The sequence below is a fragment of the Zootoca vivipara genome, chromosome 16 (genome assembly GCF_963506605.1).
Source record: "Zootoca vivipara chromosome 16, rZooViv1.1, whole genome shotgun sequence".
In the NCBI taxonomy this organism is placed as follows: domain Eukaryota; kingdom Metazoa; phylum Chordata; class Lepidosauria; order Squamata; family Lacertidae; genus Zootoca; species Zootoca vivipara.
The window spans coordinates 24,796,641-24,820,984 of NC_083291.1; the positions used below are offsets into that span (position 1 = coordinate 24,796,641).

Here is a 24,344-nt window from a genome sequence, read left to right on the forward strand (position 1 = left end):
ACCCATGCATGCTTACATGGGAGTAAGTGCCATGGAAAACCATGGGGCCAATTTACAAAGATGCCTACAGACAAGCTGCGTGGGTGATAGCCAACCAAGAGTAAACCATAGAAATCACCGGCTTCAATTAGCCATGGCCAATTTATTGCTTTAAAACCGGTCTGCTCTGATTAGGACCTAAATGGATTCAAAAGTATAGGATTCAGCATCCCCAGTGCCCTCACCTTCTTACTCGGGTCAACCCACTCACGTTTTCACATGTGCCAGAATGGGCTTTCGCTCCTTTGACCTTGAATCCAACTGGAAGCGTAAGCAGCGCGTTCTAATGACCCGCTTCCTCTCTTCGCCTCCTCACGAGGGCTCCCCACCCGCCTTCTTTTTAATTGTTTTTCTTTAATTGGATCGCTCCCCCGTCATTCTGCCTGGCTTGCCCTTCCCTCCACCCGCTTCCCCGCTGTCTTTGTTGCAGCCTGTTCGGGTCGTTTCCTTCCCGTCACGCCAGCACAGAGGTACCTTAGGAGCCTTCGGAGGCTACATCAGCTGACCGGGTCTGCAGCAAGAGTCAGGAGGAGGATGTAGCACTATTGCAGCATTTTTAATTGAGGCGGGGTGGGGAGGGGGGAGGGCGAGGCTGCTGCTGGGTGGGGGGGATCGAAGGACGGAAGGGTTCCCCCTGGCTTCCTTCTCCTAAAGTCACCTCACAAGCACACAAGCACACACACACCGCCTCCTGTTCAATCTGCCGTTTCCTCGGTGGAAGCCTGGGGAGCGCCAGGCAGGCGGTGCCATTCTATGTCCTGGTTTACTTTCGCTTCTGACACGCCCCGCTAGGGACAGCATCTTGAAAGCTTGACATTCCCTAGCCATACTGCTCTGTTAACCTTCAGACGCCCCTTTGCAAGGGAGGCGGGCGGAGAGAAGGGAGGGCAGAATACTCTTCGAAATCAACACAATTTACCAAGGGCTTGCGGGGAAGAGAGAGATCCCTCTGTCTCGAATGTATTAGGAGGCCATCTCCCTACTCTCTCAGGCTTGCGATGTCATCCCAACAGCCGTCGCCCTGATATTTGTCCCTGAGCCTCAAGCCTTTCTCTCTCTCTCTCTCTAGAGTCCTAGATTCCCGAGAATAACAATGAGCGTGATCACGGGTGTGAGGCATGAGAGTATCGCTTCCGCGCGAGAGGCTTTGCAGAGAAACTGCTGACTTCGCTTCCCACCCACCCTGCTAAATCCCCACCTCCACGACTGTTTCTGATGCTCTCACGCCTTATTACAAATATAACAGCTTGCTCCGTTGAACAAACGCAAACGCTTCCGAACTCCCCTCCCCCTCCATCCTGTCAAAACTACAAGCGGGTGTTGTTGTTTCGTTGGGTTCCCCGTTCGATTAGGTGCCCACACCCCGGCAATCTGCAGTCAATCCCCTCCCTGCCCCCTCCCCATAACTGCAGGTGTGCCGGCAGCAACCTCCTGCGGCAGGAGCAGCTGCTCGCCTCTTGCAACCCTTACCGTGGGATGCTGGGGAGTTGGGGGAGGGGGGAAAGCGAGAGCCAGGCAAGAAATGCCGATCCAGCAGCCTCGGTGGCGGGAGGAGGAAGAGGGAGGAGGAAGGAGGCAGCGTAGTGTAAGGAGGGAATAGTGTCAGTGGGATGGTCCGGAAATCCCGTGATAAAAAGAGGGAGTAGAGAAAGTAAGGAGCTCGCGGCTTGTCCTTCCTCCGTTGCTGCCTCATCGTGCCAGGACCCTGTTCAAAGGAAGATAACTTCTCGCGCCTCCTCCTGTCTATGCCCTTCAAGCGACGCCTTTTAACTCCCGAGGAACACATGGACCCGGCTAGGAAGGGGAGGCTGATCTGCTAGGAAAGCTGGGAAAGGACCTTGTCTCCGTGTCTCAAGGAGGGGAGAGAGAACGTCAGGAACCCAGGCGCTGCAAAGAAGGTATTTCTCGCTAGTCCTTTCCGCCCGTTTTCGAAAGGCCGGAGCTGTCCGTGGTGCTGAAGCTTCGGTGCTCAGCAATGTGTCCTTAATACGATAGTAGGCACCGCCCGGTCGCAGGGAAGTGTCCTTGGTGCTGAACACGCTCTTTCCCCCCCTCTTTTGCTCAAACGCCCTGCTGCTGCTTGCTGCTGCTGCGAGCTCCCCCACGGATAAGGAATTGCTCGGTTTTTCCTCTCTCGCTGTGCGGCGGGTAAGCTGTCCTAGGTGCTGAAAACCCCGCTATACTTTGTGGTTGCCGAGATTGGTAGTTGGCTGTGTAGAAGAGGAGGGGAAATGCTAAGGATGGATCTATGGGACAAGCTTCGATACACGTACTGCTTGGCGAAGCCTCCCAAATCAGGGCATGGAGGGGGTTGCAGCCAGCTGCTTTTGCAAGTTCACTGGTTGAGAGTTTTATTAGCTCGTGGATGGGTCCGTTTATATAATATTGGTACTTGGAGCCTTGGTGCAAAACACAATACCTGGAAAAGTACCCCCCCTTTCCCCAAATTTGGTGTGTAGTCTCATTGCAACCTCATTGGAATTTCAAGCATGTCTCTCGTTCCTTTGGTGCATGCATTGACCCCCCCCCCCAAAGCAGAAGTCTGAGGTCACAATATTTCTTTGCCTGTAGAAGTTTGAAGAGGGAAAATGCTCAAATGATGCAGCGCTGTGTTCTGTTTAATAAGTTATCTCTAGTTTGCATTCCCTTTTCTCTAAAGAAAAATAGGTCTGCCTAAATGTCTTCAATATCATTATTTAAAATGAGAAAAGAAAGAAGGGTGTGTTATTTAACTGAGAGGGAGCATTTTTGGAAGGATTTGTGGTGCATTTGGTTCTCTCTGCAGAGCTTTTTAGAAAGGAGCATCATTGGTTAATAAGTCTTACCTGTGATCTTCCCTTTCTAATAATCCAATTCACTTCTGGAGTTCAAGTTCTGTTAAGCAGCAGGACATGAACATGTCAAATAAGGTATAGCATTTTGCTTGTGAAAACACCTACCCCTGGGGAGTGGGGATGTCTTACTTGCTACTTCACAGCTTTAACTTAGTTGCCGCAACCTGAAATTCTATGCTACAATTCTAAATTATTGTGCTGAATCCCAAGAAAACTTCCTAATAACTTTTAGTGAAATTGACATTGCTTTTAAAGGGAGATACATCTAGTCTACTTTAGGGTCTCCTAGCTTACAAGATCTTGATGCCATTTCAGTAGCCAATTTGCATTAAATCTTTCTCATAATGTGTCTGATATTTAACTCAATTTGACTGGAGTAGCTCTTCTGGTCAGTGATGCAGACATGCGGTTGGCCATTAGGAGATTCTGACAGAGAAGCCTGCTGCTGAGAATTCAAGGAGCACAAGCACTTCAACCTTCAAATGCCCCCCAGCCAAACGTCTGCTCTTAATAGCTAGAACTTGCCCTCCTTTAAAGCACCATCTCTCAAAAATCACAAAGGACTACCAAGCTGAAAATGTTGGACTCTTTACTCATTAGAAAATGTCAACTAAACTCAATAGCTTTTGCAGTGAATTGAATATTCCTTTCTAATGACCCAGTATAAAAACTAAATGGGTGCCTGGCAAATTCAATTAAACAGCTCTGTGTGCAGATCTATTTACATAGCAATTGAATGCTCGGGTAGGTTTTTTCTTTTCTTTTCTTAAATAGCTCTTGTGTGCTTGATTTTCTACCAAAACATTCTGAGTGAATAGTATACAACTCTGGGAATAGTTCCCCATTAATTCAGTGCTATCCCATGGCAATGTATCAGCAGTAGATTGCCCATGTTCTCTGACTCCCTAAAGATCATACTATAGAATGTTAAGGAATATACAATGCTCCCTAGTTGCTCACAACATGATCAAGTAACTTTGGCTCCAGTGTGATAAATGACCATGTGTGTGGAGCGGAAGGGAGGGAGTTCAACCTAGCAGACTTTCAAAAGGACATGTAGATCTAATGCAGTAAGACATAGAGCTGGGGCCCAGAATACAAAATGCAGCAGCCCTAATGCTAATCTTTTGCTTTGTGAATTCAGCTGCAGGCTGCAACTCAAGAACTTGTCTCCATCTGAATTGCATGTGAGAACTGCTCTGGTGGGAAGGAATCTAAAGCCATCACCATGGAATTTGTAATGAAGCAAGCCTTAGGAGGTAAGAGGAAAATGGTGCTATTTTGTGACTGCTTAACGGGAAGGAATCTTAGTCACCTCTCTGTAATTTGTAATGAAAGGGCAATTGGTGTGACTGCTGCTATTTTGTAAACATGGATTTACACACTTTCCCTCTGCCTTGACAACAACCAGTGAAAAATTCAAATTGATACTCATACTGAATAAGGGAATTTGAGGAAGCCCAGTGCAGATCACCAAACTGCACAGCTTACATAAAGAATGCTTCTCTTTGCACATTTACCTTTTATTCCTCCTCCCAATATATTATATAAGGTATCCAAACTGTGAAACTTGCAACTTATTATTGAGGTTTTACTATTTGCTGAATCACTGTGCCAGTAGGGGGCAGCACTGAAAGTTGCCTCAAGCCTATGGCTGGTTCCTGAACTTCCAGGCTCCTTTTCTAAATGCTCAGATACTGTTCATTATTTATTGCCCCTACTAAAAAACAAACAAACCGCTTTGACAGCATTCTTTCAGGAACTATGAAGAGAAGAATGATCCAAACCAAAATAACTGGAAACTAGCCATATGCTTTATGGCGGAGGGAGAGAGATAATATATTCTTAATAGCAGGCTTCCTCAACCTCAGCCCTCCAGATGTTTTGAGACTACAATTCCCATCATCCCTGACCACTGGTCCTGCTAGCTAGGGATCATGGGAGTTGTAGGCCAAAAACATCTGGAGGGCTGAGGTTGAGGAAGCCTGCTTAATAGACTAGCAGCACACCTGCATTAGAAATGGTGTTTTAAATCAGTTCATCTGCCATTGGCTCTCAGTCAAGGGATTTTGAGGACTGTAATTCTGTGATGGATTTCTGCTATGTAATTCTCAGCACAATTAGTGTGATCTGCAGAGAAGGCTTTTCTCTGGGTGAGATGTGTTATGTGGTGGCTGGTCCATTTGGGTGAATGGGGAGCTGCCCCACCAACCTCCATTAGTCCAGGGAGTGGCTCCGGCTTTCAGCTTCCTCCACCTTAGCCTTAGTGCTGCCCTTGTAGAACTCAATAGGACGGAGGATGGCAATAAAGCTATAATGAGTTGGCTCTGCTGCTCCTTGGCTCTGTCTCCAATTATTGTTGGTCTTCCTGCTTTCTGCCCTCCCTGTTCCAATTCTCACCAGCCATCACTGGAGCCTTCTCTCTAATGGCACCTTATTTTTTTGGAATTCCTTAGCTTTATATGACTGATGCCTTCATTGATATCATTTCAGCACCAGGTTAAGACCTTTGTGTTTGCCCGGACACTCTGGGTGTTTTAATTTAGTCTTGATTTAGCCTGCTCTGTGCTTTTAGCTGCTTCTATGGCTTGAGGAGGGGTTATTTTTATTCTTTTAAAGGATTTTTTAAATTATGTATTATATATGTATATTATATGAGCTTATTTGGTGTGCTGTACCCTAACCTGGTATCTGCCCATAAAAAGGGTGGGCTACACGTATTGCTAATAAAGAATTAAAAAAACACCCACAAAGCACCCAAGTTGCTGGGGGGGGGAGCCCTATCAGTCACACTAGTTTCAACCTCAAGCTGATGTGCAGTTGTGGTATAGAAGTATCAGATGGCACTTGGATGACTGGTGTGAAGAAAGTGAAATGGAGAATGCTGCAATAAGAAAGCCAGTGTCAATCATTAAAGAGTCCTACTGTGGTCTGCTTTGGCTGGTGTCTGATCTTGTAATGGATGCTCCATTAGAATCAAGTGGACATGGTACAAATGATTTACAAGAAAAAGTACAAATGAAGATGCTGCTGTATGACTTGGCTATTCAAGTGCCCTTATGGAGGGCTTTTTTTCCTTCTGTGCCATTACGGGGCGCATTTCAAAAGGCTTTTCCATTGGCTGTCATTTCAAGTCCTATTAAGGCGTGCTTTGAAGGTCATTGATAGACTCCTGGTGATTTTGCAAGTCATGCAAGGTTTTCTTCCGCATACATATTATCCTGTTTGCGATAGGATTGTTGTTTGTTATGCTGTGTGGATGCAATTTGCAATATAAACACATTATGAAGCTATTTACTTCATCAGGCACATTTATATTCAATTTAATTCTTTTTTTATGTACAAGGAAATAGTTTTTCTCATTTGCAAGTGATTTAAACAAGTGGTTTGATATGAGAGAGAGAGAGAGAGAGAGAGAGAGAGAGAGAGAGAGAGAGAGAGAAGGAAAGTGTTTGTATTTAGATTGTGACTTTTTATTTTTTTAAAAAAAACTTTTGGATTTTTGGCTGCAGTGCTGCACATGGCTGGGCTTGTAAATTCTGTTAAAGTCCATTTCTATTAAGAAACCTTGTCACTGGAAATGTATAGCATGTTCCATCCCTTTGTGGGCTTAGCTGTGGCCATGGGAAAAGGATTGTCAAAAGATCCAATTGGGCCACATCTCTCCCCTCCCCCCCCCTTGGGAACATTATACCTACTGTATGATGCAGTTTGGGGAACAAGTAGAACTATAGCATGGTGGGTTCTAGGAGTTACATGTCAACCACTTGTGAATCTCATTCTTGGTATCCTGATTTGGAATTACTCACACCTTGAGGATCAGCAGGGAGGAAAGGAAGTGGGACACTATATATCTATTTGGCTTATTACAACAATAATAAATTTGATCTGATTAATTACTTGCCCTTCACCATACATTCCCAGGCTGGGCCACAGCAATTTTAAAATACAATGTTAAAACCATTTTAAAACAAAGTAGAATCCCTGTGCTTTTTCCTGCAGGGGTCTACTAATATGTCTTGCAGAAAAGCATGATGCCAGGTGAAGGGAACATTTTGCTTTCCAGATGTTGCTAAACTACAACTCCCATCAATCCCAGCAAGCATGGCTAATGGCCAGGGATGGTGGGAGTTGTAATTCAGTGACGTCTGGAGAGCCAAAGCTTCCCCACGCCTGGATTATGCCTATAGCCATTTTGCATCCATCTTTAAAACATTGGGATGGAATCAGCAGAGAGGAAGAGAGAGGCAAGAATAACAATGGTTGGACTCCTGTGTGAAGTAAAAAGGTAAAGGTAAAGGGACCCCTGACCATTAGGTCCAGTTGTGACCGACTCTGGGGTTGCGGCGCTCATCTCGCATTATTGGCCGAGGGAGCCGGCGTATAGCTTCCGGTCATGTGGCCAGCATGACAAAGCCGCTTCTGGCAAACCAGAGCAGCACATGGAAACGCCGTTTACCTTCCCGCTGTAGCGGTTCCTATTTATCTACTTGCATTTTGACGTGCTTTCGAACTGCTAGGTTGGCAGGAGCTGGGACCAAGCAACGGGAGCTCACCCCGTCACAGGGATTCGAACCGCTGACCTTCTGATCAGCAAGCCCTAGGCCCAGTGGTTTAACCACAGCGCCACCTGGGTCCCTCCTGTGTGAAGTAGGGCATCATTATTCCTACATTACAGTTGGGGAACTGATGCTAACTAACAGTGACTTGACCTAGATCATCCAATGTGACCGTGATGGCCATTATGAAAGGTGGCATGGGCTCCACCCACCTGGCAAACATTATCTAGTTACACTATGATACCCAATGAACCATTCTTCCTTTGTAGCATGTCAAGTCACACTCAAAAAGTACAAATGGAAGCCAAGTAGGGTGTGATGACGTCACTGACAATCAGCTGATAAGTGGTGACTCCTAGCCTGCTTTCTGCAGCCCAGGGAGAACTTGGTAGCACTGCCGATTCCATGAGCTTGAAGTTACCAACTATCAGCTGATAGGTGGTGACTCCAAGGTGGGCTTCCTTCAAGAGTTCTCTGCACCACCAAATCTCCATTTCAGAAGTGCAGCCAATCCCAGGAGACCTGTTCTCCTCGCTAATCGGCTGATCAGAATTCTTCTTCACCTGGATGTGATAGTGCATGTGTATTCTCATGAGCTCCTCATTTCCAGTTCTGACACAGTCGAGGCAAGGCAGGTTGGACAGAGCTAAGGCGGGTAAGCACATTTGGCTGCAACATGGAGATCACATCTCAGTGACTTCAATTGGGCCCTCCTGAGGGTAGTTGCTGGCCCCTGACACTGATTCTTATTGGTGTGTGTAACAGCAAGGACTCTGACACTGGCCATGCTGCCATTGTGTATAACTCTTCCTGCCAGATGAGTGGATGGCTGATTACGTGGGCCTTCCCTCCTGATTGGCACCTGCTGGGAGGGAGGATGTATAGCTCTACCTATACATAAACACGCCAGTAGGTGTATATGCAGGACTCAAGCCCGAACACTGTCATTTTGTGCTTCATTAAGATAGGTGAGCACATGACTACAGTTCAGGATATGCAATAAATCCCACTGGCTTTGGTGATGCTATTTACGGGTTTTTAATTAGACCTACAGTTCCGTTGTTCTTGAAGAGAGTGGATCTTTTCAGAAAAAACAACAACACACCAGCCTAACCAATCAGCAATTTAATTGCTGCTTTCTAACATAAACTTACTCATATATCCCTCTTGGGTATTACATCAGAGACGAGAACTTGGGAGAACAGTTTGTGAGCTTTGGTCTCACTAAAGCGAGACATGTGGTGGCTTGTAGTATTAAAGGGGGGGGAAAGCACCTCTGAATATGTTTTGTACAAATTTAGTCTGCCAACATTTTGAAAAGAGGCAAATGAGTCAGGAAATCAATAAGAAGCACAGAAGCGATGCTCACAAGGCAGGTTGGAACTGCACTGAAAATACAACTGTATTTCCCCACTTTGGAGCAGACCGAGGTTATAATAGCAGGTTCAGACTCAATTGATTTGTTTGGCAATTTTAAACTAGCTAATTTCAAACTAGCTGGACTCCAACATTGTGTAAACACATTGATATGAAACAAAACAAATTAAATCTACCCAGGCCTTTGCTTTCAAATGAGATATGCTTCTTTGTCATTACCTAGGAATCTGCTTATGAACTGCTTATTGAGAATTTGTAGTGTGGTTGAAATTCTGGAGCTTATTTGCAGCAATATTGACCTTGAAACAATGTCAAACGTGCAGCCGGCATCAAGGCAGACATTGGAATTCAGAGTGAGGCAAGGTTAAGAAAGCAAATGAAACAAACAATACGATCTGATCTGTTAGCTGGCAGAGGCCGTAAAGTTGTCTTGGGAGAAGAGAGTGACTATAAATTGATAGAAAAATATAGGAGCAGGGCTGGTTCAACATATTTTGGTGCTGCCTGAGGTGGGAAATCCAGTTGGTGTTCCCATCCCATGGGCTACAACCATATTAGCAATAAATTAATTAATGGAGAATGGCATTCAACTAAACTTTACTCAGAACAGATCCATTGAAGTTAATGAACATGGTTAATGTAGGTCCATTTATTTCACTAGGCCTACTCAGAAGTAAATCCCACTGAGTTTAATGGTAAGTGAAGGTAGACTCACAGCCTAAATCTGCCTCCTGCAGCTGCTATGATGCAGTGTATCGCCATGGAGCCAGCAATGTACAGAGATCCCTTGTTTTATCACACTTGGCTTTATTGGGCCTCACAGATATTGCTCCTTACATGGATGTGGGTGCAGCCGCAGGCAGCAGAGCCACTTCCAGGGGAAGGAAGCCCACCACCACTGTTGCCCCTCTTTCAGCCACAGGAGTGGAGTTCTGACTATGGCTGGAGCTGGGTTTTCCCCCTCCTGCCCCTACAGCCAGGGGAAAAAATGTTATTCACTTTATTGTGATATTTGCTTTATTGTGGTGGTCTGGAACTGGACTCACAATATATCTGAGGTTTGCCTGTCTAGGGAGACATTAGGCAGAAGTAGGGAGCTTCTGGCCTGCAGGCCTAATTAGGTCCACTAGCCTCCAAATTTGGTCCACCAGACCACTTTGGGCAAACCACATCCACCATTTAGTCACCTGATGCCATATGGTATCTGGGGCAGAGACCTATTTCCCCTGATCTAAGCACTTAGATTAAATGGAACTGTATCACTAAGATTGCAGATAGGCCTTTAACCTCCTCCAATGGATTAGACTTTGAATCACTTGATTTTGTATGATGTCAGGTGACTGACAGGTTGGCAGCCCTGCCCACCTGCCAGGATGGCTCATGGAGGCATCTGACTAGGGATAGTATGTCCATTTTTACTTGCATTCATGCATATGCAGACAAGTGGACACAGATGGATTTGCATAACCAGATGGTATTAGATCAGGCTTCCTCAACCTTGGCCGTCCAGATGTTTTGAGACTACAGTTCCCATCATCCTTGACCACTGGTCCTGCTCGCTAGGGATCATGGGAGTTGTAGGCCAAAAACATCTGGAGGGCCGAGGTTGAGGAAGCCTGTACAGTGGTACCTCTGGATGCGAACTGGATCCGTTCCAGAGCCCCATTCGCAACCTGAAGTGCTAAATCTGTGCATGCTTGTGGTGCGATTCGGCGCTTCTGTGCATGTGCGAATCGCCGAACCCGGAAGTATCCTGTTCCGGGACTTCCAGGTTTGGCGCGTTCATATCCCGTGGTGTACGCAACCTGCAGCGAATGTAACCAGAGGTATGACTGTATTAGATCATGAAATTAGGTAATATTGCTACATTCTTCTGCTTTTGGTAGATATTTAGATAGTAGAAGTACTGAATCCTGAACAGAATTATCCAAGATCATTAAGACTTGAAGCAGGGTAGTGATCTTGCCTGCAGAGCAGGGGGCAGGATCCTGTGGCATTCTGGATTTTGGATCCCCATCGCTCATTAGTCTCAGCCAGCATGAGCAATGGTCAGGGGTGATGAGAACTATAGTCCAACATCATCTGGAAGACCGCAGACTCCCCATCCCTGGGAGAGCATCCTGTCCCAAAATTTGCTAGAAGCTCTCTTCATGTATCATCTTGATGCTTTTTTTCTATTAGTGGTTCCGCAATGCTGTAGTTTTACAAAGAAAGAAAAACTGCCTGGCAACAGTACATGACTTGGAGATCTAGCCAAGTGAGGTGTTGAGGGTGCACAGCTTATCACGTTGCTATCATAAAGCATTCTTATATTTGGACATCTTTTAAAATAATGACATGCACCCATCAATCTCTTTTGGCTGTCTCCAAACTTTCATGCTTTTGTTGCTTGAGCACTTTCACACTAGTGTTCTCGTTCACACCAGCTCTTTCTGAGCAAATTTCAGTTCTTAAAATCCCTGCTAGGTGGCATGCTAAACCACTCTAGAGCCTGCCTTGTCTCCGAAAGTGAGTCCTGAAGTCCTCATAGAAACCATGCAGGATTAAGAGCAGGAGACACTCCTCTTTCTCGAGCTATTTTTTAATTGGGATTCTTCAGTAGTAAAAAGAGGGAGGATCTCAGCTTGGAGAATGAGTGATACAGAGGGATGGCAAAAGGATGAAAAGCCTTATGGCTGAAATGAAAACAAATCCCACTGCAGCTCTCACCTTGGCTTAGAGCAAGCTCCCCCAACTTGGTGCCATCCAGATGTTCTGGACTACAATTCCCACCAGCCACTGCCAGTGTAGCCAATTGGTAAGGATGATGAGAGTTGTAGTCCAAAACATCCCAGATTTGGCGAAAGCTGCTCTTGAATGTTCAAGGTCCCAGGTTCAATCCCTGGCATCTCTAGGTAGGGCTAGGCTAGGGGTCAGCAACCTTTTTCAGCTGTGGGCTGGTCCACTGTCCCTCAGACCATGTGGTGGGCCGGACTATATGGGGGGGGGATGAATGAATTTCTATGCCCCACAAATAACCCAGAGATGCATTTTAAATAAAAGGACACATTCTTACTCATGTAAAAACACACTGATTCCTGGACCATCCATGGGCCGGATTGAGAAGGCAATTGGGCCGCATTCGGCCCATGGGCCTTAGGTTGCCTACCGCTGGCCTAGGCAATGTCTCCATTGCCTTGAGAGCTGCTGCCAGGTGGTGTCCAGCAGACAATATTGAGTTGGACAGATCAAGGGTTAGACTGGTTTAAGGCAGCTCCCTGGTTCACATGTAAAAGCACTAAATGTTTCAGCTGTGGAAGTTTAAAATACTTTGGCAGATGATTTTTAAAGTGTCCTTACTGCTGCTGGTTACGCTGTTTATTCTATAGGTGCAAGCAGCTGGTCACATATAACGCAATCAGCAAAGGGCTCAACAGAATCTTGCTCACCATGCATTTAAAGCACACCAGTTCTCCCCTCAAAGAATCATGAGACCTGTGGTTTATCCCCACGAAGCTGCAATTCCCAGCACCCTTAATGAACTACAATGATAATATTAGGAACATCTATAATATTATCAGGACACCTATAGTTCAGTTGGTTAGAGCAGTGTTTCTCAACCTTTTTTGGGCCACGGCACACTTGTTCCGTGAAAAAAATCACGAGGCACACCACCATTAAAAAAGTTAAAAAATTTAACTCTGTGCCGCCCTATATTATAATTATGACTGTAAGAAACACTTGCCAAATATTGCTTTCCGGCGCGATAGTGTTGTGCATTGGCGGCCGCCAGGCTCGTTTGCACTGAGCTTTGGGAAAGAGAAGAGAAATATTGCTTTCCGGCAGGTTAGTGTTAGTCATTGGCGGCCGCCAGGCACGTGACAATGTAAATCGCCCTTCTCGTCGCCGCACGTCGCGGCACACCAGCCAGCGTCTCGCGGCACACTAGTGTGCCGTGGAACAGTGGTTGAGAAACGCTGGGTTAGAGCATGGTGCTGATAATGCCAAGGTTGCAGGTTCGATCCCCATATGGGACAGCTGCTTATTCCTGCACTGCAGGGGGTTGGGCTAGATGATCCTCAGGGTCCCTTCCAGTTCTACAATTCTGAGATTCTATTTAGGGGAAGCCATGCTTGTTAAATTGATTCCTGCATTGCAGGGGGTTGGATTAGATGACCCTCGGAATCCCTTCCAACTCTACAATTCTATGATTCTATTATATGAATGGTGCACATTCAGCCTACAGGTAACCTGTATGCATGGGGCAGGGAAAGGTGCATGAGAATATAGGAGGGTGTGAGCCAGGATCCCATTCCTAGCAATGGTCTGTTGCAGTATGAGCCATTGCGTGGCGATACCCCGTTCCCTCCAGGAGTAAATAAAGACACAGGACATGTTGAATAAGGTTAATGGGCATAAAAAGGCCACAACTTTATTGATTACGGGTGTAGAGAGGTATTGGCTTAGGCATTGGATCTAACCAACTATATCCGACTCCAGCCCGTTGAGCTGGCAGTCTGTGAAGGGTTAACCACTGCTGGGTGAGCCCTGCGATGCAGATCAGCTAGGAACTCACCCTGGGGCCACCGACAGGGGGCGTGCCTTAGGCCCTCGCCTACCACGGCTTCGGACATGGCCACGCCCCTGGACTCCTTAAGGGAGTACCCTTCAGCATTTTTTGGGGAGGTGATGGCAGCAACCTTCCCCCTCCCCACCGTAACCTGTCAGAGATAATCCAATGCCTAACCGCCAGAACCAAAGTTGTGACGAGTTGCTACGAGGTAGGCGAAAACCACCCGGCCAGAGCCAGTTTGCCAAGTGGAAAAATTCCTACCAGGCCCCTCAACGGCGACCAACCGAGGTCCGCAGCAATGTCAAAAGGAAAGCCCTGCCTATAGGGAGGGTGGGCAGGAAAACGGAACCGAGAGATTGAGCCCCGGCCGCACGCTCACTTAAGTCAGTGAGCCATGCCCCCCGGACGTCCAGATTGGATGCGCCGGGGAGCGCCGCGCCCGGGGCACGGCCAATGGCCGGGGGGATGACAGCCATCCCCCCAGCGCATGAAGGGCTCGTGGGTGCCCGCAATCTCCCCTCCTGCTATGCCGGAAGGGACTTAGTGATATGTGTGAATGCCCATTCAGGGATGGGCTGCAGCTTCTGTTCTTTCGCTGTTCTGTTCTGTGGTGTGTATGTGTGTGTTGACCTTTTTGTTTTATTCAGGTGACATATTTTATTTTGTCGTACACTTCATTGAATGCCTTGCAGTGACTCATGAATTCAGACATAAGCGAAATATTAAAACCTGAAAAGTTTGTGAGCACTGTTGTTTTCTACTCAGCGCACGTACTATTGCAGTGGAAAAAAAGAAAGGAAGGATTCAGGTTCATTGTGTGACATGGGAAAAACCAGATGGCATGAAAGAGTGCCCCCCCCCCTTTTCACATTCCCCTTATACGTCCTGCTTTTCTTCCCTAGTTTGTGTAAACTAATATACTTTCCTCCTTCATTTGCCAGCTGCAACAGTCCAGGTATTTCTATAGAAATAAAATCACACACACACACACACACACACACACACACACACACACGAGAAAAGGCAAAGCATCAGCATTTTTTTTTTTAAAAAAACTAACTAACTGGCTGGAGACTAAGGAAATGCAAATTATGCACAGATGCTTCAAAAATGATAGGATTAGACAAGCATGCATGACACTTTATTGACAGGTTGTTAAAATAGTTCCAGGCCATAACAGGGCATCAGGAGGCTGCTGCAAATAAATGAAGGTGTACATTACAGGGTGTGTATGTGTGTTTTAAAGTAATACTGAGTTATGTGCACTGGGTGAAGAATTCAGGAGCAAAAAGACTGCCACTAATAGCAGTTATAAATAGATAGCCTTTTAGCTACCTGCCACTAGGTCTTGGTTCTGTGATGGAATTGTTTGGCCAATCAAGCTGGCCAATCCAAGCAGAACTGCTGTTCACTGCAGTCATCATTTGCTAGACCAATAGTGACCCATTTTCCAACTGTCAACACTTAGGTAGACCAAACACTTTATGTGCAAGAGGTAGAAATGGCATGTAGGCTGGGGCAGAGCTGCTATACTAGATTCCTGATAGGTGGGTAACTGTTGCTTAGTAAAGGTAAAGGTAAAGGGACCCCTGACCATTAGGTCCAGTCATGACCGACTCTGGGGTTGCGCGCTCATCTCGCATTATTGGCCGAGGGAGCCGGCGTATAGCTTCCAGGTCATGTGGCCAGCATGACAAAGCCGCTTCTGGCAAACCAGAGCAGCACATGGAAACGCCATTTACCTTCCCGCTGTAGCGGTTCCTATTTATCTACTTGCATTTTGACGTGCTTTCGAACTGCTAGGTTGGCAGGAGCTGGGACCGAGCAACGGGAGCTCACCCGGTCACAGAGATTCGAACCGCCGACCTTCTGATCAGCAAGCCCTAGGCTCAGTGGTTTAACCACAGCGCCACCTGGGTCCCTTAGTATTTATTATTATTTATTGAATTTATATGTCACCCTATACCTGGAGGTCTCAGAGCGGTTCACAAAAAGACCACAATATATAACGTCAAAATAAGAACAATAACCCAATAACCCCTCCCCCCCCAATAGCCACATTTTAAAAGGGTATAGGATATCAATCAGGTTAAAAAGGAACATTTTTGCTTGGCACCTAAAAGTGTATAGTGAAGGCGCCGGGCGAGCTTCCCTGGGGAGAGCATTCCACAGAGAGGGAGCCACTGCAGAAAAGGCCCATTCTCAAGTTGCCACCCTCCAGACCTCTCGAGGAGGAGGCACACAAAGGAGGGCCTCAGAAGATGATCTTAGGGTCCGGGTAGGTTCATAATGAAAGAGGCTGTCCTTGAGGTATTGGCGGTCCTGAGTCATTTAAGGCTTTATTGGTTAAAACCAGCACTTAGTAGGAGGGAGAGGGGGAGCGGGGAGGCAGCAGGGAGGTTGGTGCAGTGAAGTGCGTCAGCAGAGCCAATCCAACCAACACCTGCTGGTCTGTTTGCACTGTGCCAGCCTCCCTGCCACCTTGCCTCTCCCCTTCCTGGTAAGCAGCAGTGGCCCAGTTGCCAGGAAACTTGTGTCTTGGCCCTGAGCCTACTCAGGGATGGTAGGAGCTGTAAGGTAAAAGGTAAAGGACCTCTGGACGGTTAAGTCCAGTCAAAGGAGACTATGGGGTTGCGGCACTCATCTCGCTTTCAGGCTCAGGGAGCTGGCGTTTGTCCACCGACAGCTTTCCGGGTCATGTGGCCAGCATGACTAAACTGCTTCTGGCACAACAGGACACCGTGTCGGAAACCAGGGTGCACAGAAATGCTGTTTACCTTCCCACCGCAGTGGTACCTATTTATCTACTTGCACTGGTGTGCTTTCGAACTGCTAGGTTGGCAGGAGCTGGGACAGAGCAACGGGAGCTCACCCCATCACTGGGATTTGAACTGCCAACCTTATGGTTGGCAAGCCCAAGAGGCTCAGTGGTTTAGACCACAGCGCCACCTGCATCCCAAAGCAGGAGCAACACTGAGGGTATGGGGCACATCCCTGGCCTAGAAAACAACAACCTTACTGGTCCAGTAGTGGAGTCCTAGATAGAACAGCCACATTTGATCCAACCTGACTTAGGAGGATTTGGCTCATGGTTTGACTGTGCCCAAGTCAGATGTTGCCTCCAGGCATTTTGCTGCCTAAGGCTGAGCAGCAAATGCTGCCCCTACTGTAAGTCAAGGTGTTTAGTATCCAAAGCCAGTCAAGTTATTCTGGCACAAGCGGTGGAAAATCCCACAAACTGCTCTCCCACTCTAGGGAAGTGAAAACAAAACAAAACCCTGTTTGCTACCCTTTTTATCCTTATCATGTCTTCAGATAAAATACTGTTTCTCTAATAATTAGGTGCTTTCTACACATTCACAGATTTCATTTTCTAACAAAAAATGTGGGTTTCTTGTAGGCTTTCCTTCTTCTTTTTCCTAAAGATTGGTGAGCAATCAGAACAGAAATCAGAATAATTGGAATGTTTGGGTGAGAAAATATAAATGCACTTTTGGGAGAATAAAGGAGAGGCTGTTCTGCTGAGGAACAGGAGTCCAATGGACAAAAGAGAGGGAATGTAATTCTGTGTTTTCCTCTCTGAAGCCCTGGATGTGATATGATGCAACTTAATGAGAGACGTGCAGTTCTTCTGTTGTCATAGCTTCACTATATGCTCTTGACAAAACCTTCTTCCATCTTGATCAAAGCTCTGCAGTGAGGTCAACCACCATTGAAAGAAGAACCCTCATCCATACCCCAATTCATAAGGCTATTTTCTTTCCCAGGCAGCAGAATTGGGGAGAAATGCATACACTTCCCAGGCACCCATAGTTTATTGATCATAAGCTGCATGAAAAAATGGTTGCAATGTAGAAATGGATTATAAATGCTTATGGGTGTGACATGAGGAGTGAAATGCAAGTTCAAGGAGTTCTCAAGCTTGTCAACTGCTCTTTGTTTTACTGCTCTGAAAAGTGTCTGGGTCATAGCTGCCAAGTTATCCCCTTTTTAAAGGGATTTTCCCTTATGCTGAATAGGCTTCCTCGCGAGAAAAGGGAAAACTTGGCAGCTATGGTCTGGGTGGATCACCAGCCTCGGGGTAACTCTGATAGCCAGCAAAAATCAGATCTAGTGAGTCCAATATTGTTCAGTGCAGGTGGTGCTGTGGCCACTATATTTGTTTTGTTTATGTAGCATTTGGAAGCAGCCCAGCCTGTTTTGGATCTTCTGGCATGTCGACCTCCAAATGTAAAGGGATGCTGGAGAGTTTTGAAACCTTGTCTTTTTACCCTGTTTTTATTCTGTGAACTGACCTGAGATCTTATGATGAAGGGTGGTAGAAAAATGAAAGAAAGAAAGAAAGAAAGAAAGGAGGGAAATGGGATCAGAAATTGTCAATGTTCACTTGTTTGTCTCATGTCAGGAATGTAAATCATCTATCAAATACAATTGGCATTAATTGCTGCTGCTGCTGCTTTCAGTCCACAAATGTTACATAACTGATCACACACCCCTCGCCTTTTCCATTGTGTTTCCTTTGCATTGAAATGAATGGGGAATGGGGAGTTGCATAATTTGTCCACAGCAGACAGTGAGATGAATATGTTTTAGCTGAAGACCAACTGTAGTGGAACAGAAACAGAGCTGCTTGTGATAAATACAGAGTGGGATGGGAAAGGATGCCTTGTTTCAGCCCTCTTGTGACAAGTATATGTTTGCAAGCATGCGGGTGCTTATGTGTGCGAACTTATAGGTGCACTTGTCAGGTAGGTGTGATTGACTGCAGCTCCCTGTTGAGTGTACACTGAAGTCATATTGCCTCTGTATAATGTGCGAAAAGTCCCTTATACCAGGCTCAACTTTAACCCAGGGTTTGATATACTTTCGAGAGCTAATCAAGGAAGAGGTAAAGATAGTTGTGTAAGAAGCTGCATTTGACACATCTAAATGAAACTATCCTCTCTCCTACTACCCTTAAAAAAGAGCATGTCCTAGATTCTCCCTCTCCCAAGAGACAGTCCACTTAGTTGGTTAAACTGTGACTTCATTATAAATAGAAGGGTCCCAGCAGAAGGAAACAGACGCAACAAACTTCAGTTGTTCGAATTCTCACTTCTCCTTTTATTTATTTATTGGCCTCTTTGGAAATTCTTTAGTGAGGATTAGGCTAAAGGCATTCACTTCCACAACAGGCTTATTAAGCAACCCCAAAGTGTTTTGATGAAATCTATGCAGTTTGTACAGACGTGGGGAAATGTTACACGGCCATTGATAAAAGATTTAAAATGAAGCATTAAGCTCGCAGAAAGCTAGGGTAAGCGTATGCTGTAGTGCTACGGTCTCTTTCATATTTCATTTGGGCCAAACCCATTAAGCATGCTGACATTTTCTTTATTATTTATCATTTTAAGGCTTCTGAAAACAACGCATGTTATCTCATAAATGGCAGCAGGAGGGCAAATGTTTAGCTAGAATAGGTGTGGATAACCAGGAGCACCAGACCACAGTTGCCATCATCCTTGACCACCGTCCGTGCTAGAGAGCCACAGGTTTGCCATCGCTGAACTATAAGAACTGGAATCATCAGTACAGCTCTTTTATATAAGAAAGGGAAGGAACTTTCCTTCATTTTTTGAACTCTGAAGGGAGGTTATCTTGAAAAGTGTTGAGGATGGCGAAATGGCTTTGCTGCGTGTGTTCTTGCTTTGACAGACTGTTCTGCTGATAGTCGCTGCCACAGAGCTACTAATCTGCACTCCAATAGGTCACCATTTCACCGCTACACACACAGCTCCTGTAAGGCTGCTACATCACTATATAGTGTTGTCTTCAGAGGCTTTGTGGGTAAAAAAGATGATGCCTCCTGCTTGCTAGGAAGGAGGAAGGAGGAGGAAGGAGGAAGAAGGAGGAAGAAGGAGGAAGAAGGAGGAAGAAGGAGGAAGAAGGAGGAAGAAGAAGAAGAAGAAGAAGAAGAAGAAGAAGAAGAAGAGGAGGAGGAGGAGGAGGAGTTTGGATTTGATATCCTGCTTTATCACTACCCGAAGGTGTCTCAAAGCGGCTCACATTCTCCTTTCCCTTCCTCCCCCACAACAAACACTCTGTGAGGTGAGTGGGGCTGAGAGACTTCAAAGAAGTGTGACTAGCCCAAGGTCACCCAGCAGCTGCATGTGGAGGAGCAGAGACGCGAACCCGGTTCCCCAGATTATGAGTCTACTGCTCTTAACCACTACACCACACTGGCTCTCAGGTTAAGAACAGTTTCAGGTTAACAACGGACCTCCAGAACGAATTAAGTTCTTAACCCGAGGTACCACTGTATTAAATCTCATGATTTGGGGACAATGGATGGAAAGAATTTTCTCTCCATATCAACAATGTTATTTGAAGCAGGATGCGCCTAACTTTTGTGAGTATGTTTGTGCGAGATTTTCCCACCTTTACAAGCTTTTTAAACCTCTCCACTTTTGGTCAACTCCTGGAGTTATTTATAGAACACAATGCATCCATAGGATGAGAGAAGCACTCAGCATCTGGTTTGAAATGTGTTAAGGTGTTCAAAGTTAATAATTAATTTCTCTCTCTTTCTCTCTTTCTCTCTTTCTCTCTTTCTCTCTTTCTCTCTCTCTCTCTTTTAAAAAAGCAGTAAATAATGCTACCCTTGATAGACTGGAGGCTGATGATGCCACCAGCAACTCAAGAAAGTTTTGACAAACAGTTTATGATAAGGGAGATAATTTTTCAATGGCTATTTATTTATGTTGTTAAAACTATTTCTAAATCACCTTTCTTGTAACAACACAAGGTGCTGCACAAAAATTCATTAAAGTTACATTAAAACTTCCATACAGAATAAGTGAAACAGTAACCAACATAAGGCCAGAACAGACATACTAACAGTGCAATTCTAACTATAGGGACTCAGAAGTAAGTCCCATTGAATCCAATGGTGGTTATTTGCATGTAAGTGGGGTTAGAATTTATTACGTTCTAATTTATTATGGTCAACTAGTATCATAGGAATACAGGAAGCTGTCTTATACCTTTGGTTGATCCAGCTTACTACTGTCTATACCAGCCTTTCCCAAACCTGGGCCCCCAGATGTTCTTGAACTACAACCCCCATCATCTATGACCACTGGCCATTGATATGATTCCTGGGCAAACATCTAGGAACCCAAGGTTGAGAAAGGTTGATCAATGGTGACTGGCAGCAGATCTCCAGGGTTTCAGGCAGCTTAACCTGGAGATGCCAGGAGTGGAATCTGGGGCCTTCTTCATGTAATGCAGATGCTTTCTCAATGGACTATGTCTCTCCCCCTAATTTATCAATGTCCAGCAAAGGCTTGAAGGAATAAATGACCCAACTAGAGAACTCCCTTCTTAGACAAGTAAGGGAGGCACCTAGGTTGGGTCCAGGTTAAAACTGATTTCTTCACCAAACAACCTGTTCATGCCTATCATGCTTATGATATTCTGCAACTGATTTTACCATTTTCCTCTCCCTTTTTTGTTTATACCATATTTATTTGGCTGGTTCTTTTCCCTGTCCATATTTGCTTTATTCTTATATTAGTTTTTTAAAGTTATTTTTAAAAAAATGTTTCATGAATGCTGTTCTGAGCCATTTTGCAGACAGTAGAATGGAATATCAACTTGGAATGGCTCAAGTCCTCTCAGAAAGGATGGAGAAGCTGCTGTGGCCCTCAACATTTTCTTGGACACCAAATCCCATCAGCTCCAGTCAACATCGCCAATGTTTGGGGGATGATGGGAATTGTAGTCCAGCAACATCTGGAGGGCCAGAGATCCCCCTCCCTTGGCTCACAGGAATAAGAAAGAACATGAAACATGTATAACTTGGGAGGCATATCATTTGAACCAAGCCTACATGTCTATAGGGTGAATTCAGTGATTAGCAATTAATATGACTGTTGGGTTTCCTGACATTCAACAGAATGGGACCCTATAAATAGCTGCAATGGCCACATTCACACCTTACATTTGAAGTAGAATCATAGAATCATAGAGTTAGAAGAGACCACAAGGGCCATCCAGTCCAACCCCCTGCCAAGCAGGAAACGCCATCAAAGCATTCCTGACAGGTGGCTGTCAAGCCTCCGCTTAAAGACCTCCAAAGAAGGAGACTCCACCACACTCCTTGGCAGCAAATTCCACTGTCGAACATCTCTTACTGTCAAGAAGTTCTTCCGAATGTTTAGGTGGAATCTTCTTTCTTGTAGTTTGAATCCATTGCTCCGTGTCCACTTCTCTGGAGCAGCAGAAAACAACCTTTCTCCCTCCTCTGTATGACATCCTTTTATATATTTGAACATGGCTATCATATCACCCCTTAACCTTCTCTTCTCCAGGCTAAATATGCCCAGCTCCCTAAGCCGTTCCTCATAAGGCACTGTTTCCAGGCCTTTGACCATTTTGTTTGCCCTCCTCTGGACACGTTCCAGCTTGTCAGTATCCTTCTTGAACTGTGGTGCCCAGAACTGGACACAGTACTCCAGGTGAGGTCTGACCAGAGCAGAATACAGTGGTACTATTACTTCCCTTGATATAGATACTATACTCCTATTGATGCAGCCCAGAATTGCATTGGCTTTTTTAGCTGCTGCATCACACTGTTGACTCATGTCAAGTTTGTGGTCTACTCTTGTACCACTTTAGCAGTCATGACTCCTCCCGAAGAATCCTGGGAACTGTAGTGTGCTAAGAGTGCTGAGAGTTGTTAGAAGACCCTTATTCCCTTCGCAGAGCTACTGTTCTCCCAGTGGTTTAGCAATCAACCCCTCTTCCCATGGACAACTGGAAATTGTACCTCTATGAAGCGAATATGAGGGGAATACGAACAATTTATTTTGCATAGCCCAACTGAAAATCCAAGGAGAGTGTTACTCTAGAGGTTGTTTTCCTTCTTTTTTGCCATATCTCCATGACTCAAGATCAGTAAGTTATTTCATGATTCCCCCTTGGCCTTTAGAGCTGGACACTGCCAGGGACATTTCGAGAAGTGAGGTAGTGTCTCTCTCTGAGATGAGACAGCCTGACATTTGTTTAATGGGATGTTAATGGAATAAGGATGACCTGACTTCTTTTCTCGGTCTCACTCAAATGTCAAGTTTTACTTTTGATGGCTTATTTTTCAGATGAGCCCCAAATGACAACAGGGCACAAGCAAGACCCACTGAATTTATTAGCATTATAGATCACAGCCTAGACGCCCCCCCCCCTGCTCTCATGTTTGGATTTTTCAGCCAATACAGTTGCAACCCTTTCCCCTCCATAATGGCACCAAGCCATCAATTCAGAAGCAAAATGCACTTACTGGTACATTGCCAGTAAAATCAAGAAATTGTGTGCGTTAATATAAATGTGATGTTGTTGGTAAATGGGTTTGCATAGGCTATTAGTGGGGGCCATATGATTCAAAGTTAATGTAATTCGGGGCTATTACAGTAAAAGCATAGGCTTCCCATAGTTGAGATCTAAATTTAGGTCTCCATGCTAAACATTTGATGTCTCCTCCCCTTGGCTTTGAAACAACAATAACAATGAAGTCATAGCTTGAAACCCGCATCAGATATTCTCATAAAGGAAGCTTCTTTATGTAGGCATACAGTGAAAATATATTTGCTCATTGCCAAATATACAGATGAATGAAATAACTTTAGGAGACTTGGAGGCTACTTGCACTGAACAGCTCAGTTCTGATTTGTTTATTCCATGAGGGGAGACAGATGTCCTTTTGCCAACTGGTTATTTGCCCCAGGGTACAAGCCACTGCTGGGGAATCAGTCACTTGTTACCTGTGGGCCCCTGGCAACATTCTTATGGCAAAGAGGTGGAGAACCTCTGGCCGGTGGACCAAACCTGGTCCATCAGGCTCCCCTTTTGGGGAAGTCATGCCTACTAAACATAATGTCAGGTATGTATGGGGTAGCTAAGGGCAGGGCTTCCATTTAAGCTGGGGTTGCCAGATCAGGAGTATCCCAGTCCCTGAGATTTCAGCACCCAAACCTGAGACCTAGGAGCACCTCCTGAGATTAAAGTTAAGTGGGAGAGGGGAGAGGAGGAGGGCAGACCCCCAGAGTGTTGATGCTACCGTGTTTCTCATATTATAAGACATGTCTTATATTTATTTTTTCCTCAAAAAACCCCACCATGGCTTATTTTCAAGGGATGTCTTATTTTTATTACAGTACATGGGTAGTGCAGTAGCTCCCCCCGCTATCGTGTTTTGTGTGTCCTGTTGCGAGTGTGTGTCCTCTCGCTCCCACACCGGGCAGTGAGCTGGGGAGCGGAGGTGGTTTTGCTGAGTTGATTGAGTCAGACAGGCAGGCAAGGGAGTCACCCTGCTATTTCGGATCGCCTGAGGAAACGTTTGCTGCTCTCTCCCCCCCCCCATGTCTGCGCCTCAGCCGGGCGCACATCCTCAACCCGCTTTGTGCGGCGGGGGCAAGATGCACGTCAGCATGCAACCCCTCAGATTCCTTCCGCCCCTCCCTCGCCGCCAACCGACCCCCACCCCATTTCCCCGCCTGAGGTAAAAAGTCCATACCGTAGTTAGAGCCAGTGACTGGCTGCCCAGCTACCGTATGTGAAGGCCGAGGGAGGAGGAGGGGTGGGTGGGAAACCTCTCCTGGCCATTTCCTCACCTCCCTCGTTCGTTCGCGCGCTTGCCTCTCTGCAAGCGGGGCTTCGCGCGGTGCGCGCAAAGGCTGCATCCGGGTCCCGGGGCGCCGCGCGCAAAGGCTACATCCGGGTCCCGGGGCTTCGCGCGCCGCGCGCAAAGGCTGCATCCGGGTCCCGGGGCTTCGCGTACTGTGCGCTGAGGGTCCTGCCGGGTCCCGGGGCTTCGCGCGCCACGCGCAAAGGCTGCAGCCGCGTCCCGGGGGTTAACGCAGCCGCAGCATCCGGTTCCGAGCAGCCCCCTTCCTTTTCCTCTTCTTTGCCACAGACCTGCGGTATGGTTATTTTCGAGGTATGCCTTAG

The 24,344-nt window shown here is 46.1% G+C and overlaps 1 protein-coding gene across 1 annotated transcript in view; it reads left to right on the forward strand.

The window, feature by feature from the left end:
• Window positions 1–1,645: 1,645 nt before the first annotated feature.
• The window catches only part of CPLX1 (complexin 1), a 157,259-nt gene continuing 134,560 nt past the window's right edge, over window positions 1,646–24,344 (forward strand). The window contains exons 1-2 of the mRNA XM_035097459.2: window positions 1,646–1,937; window positions 4,018–4,132. Of these exons, the coding sequence (XP_034953350.1) occupies window positions 4,102–4,132 (31 nt within the window). The 5' untranslated portion in view covers window positions 1,646–1,937; window positions 4,018–4,101. The remainder of the gene's footprint in view (window positions 1,938–4,017; window positions 4,133–24,344) is intronic.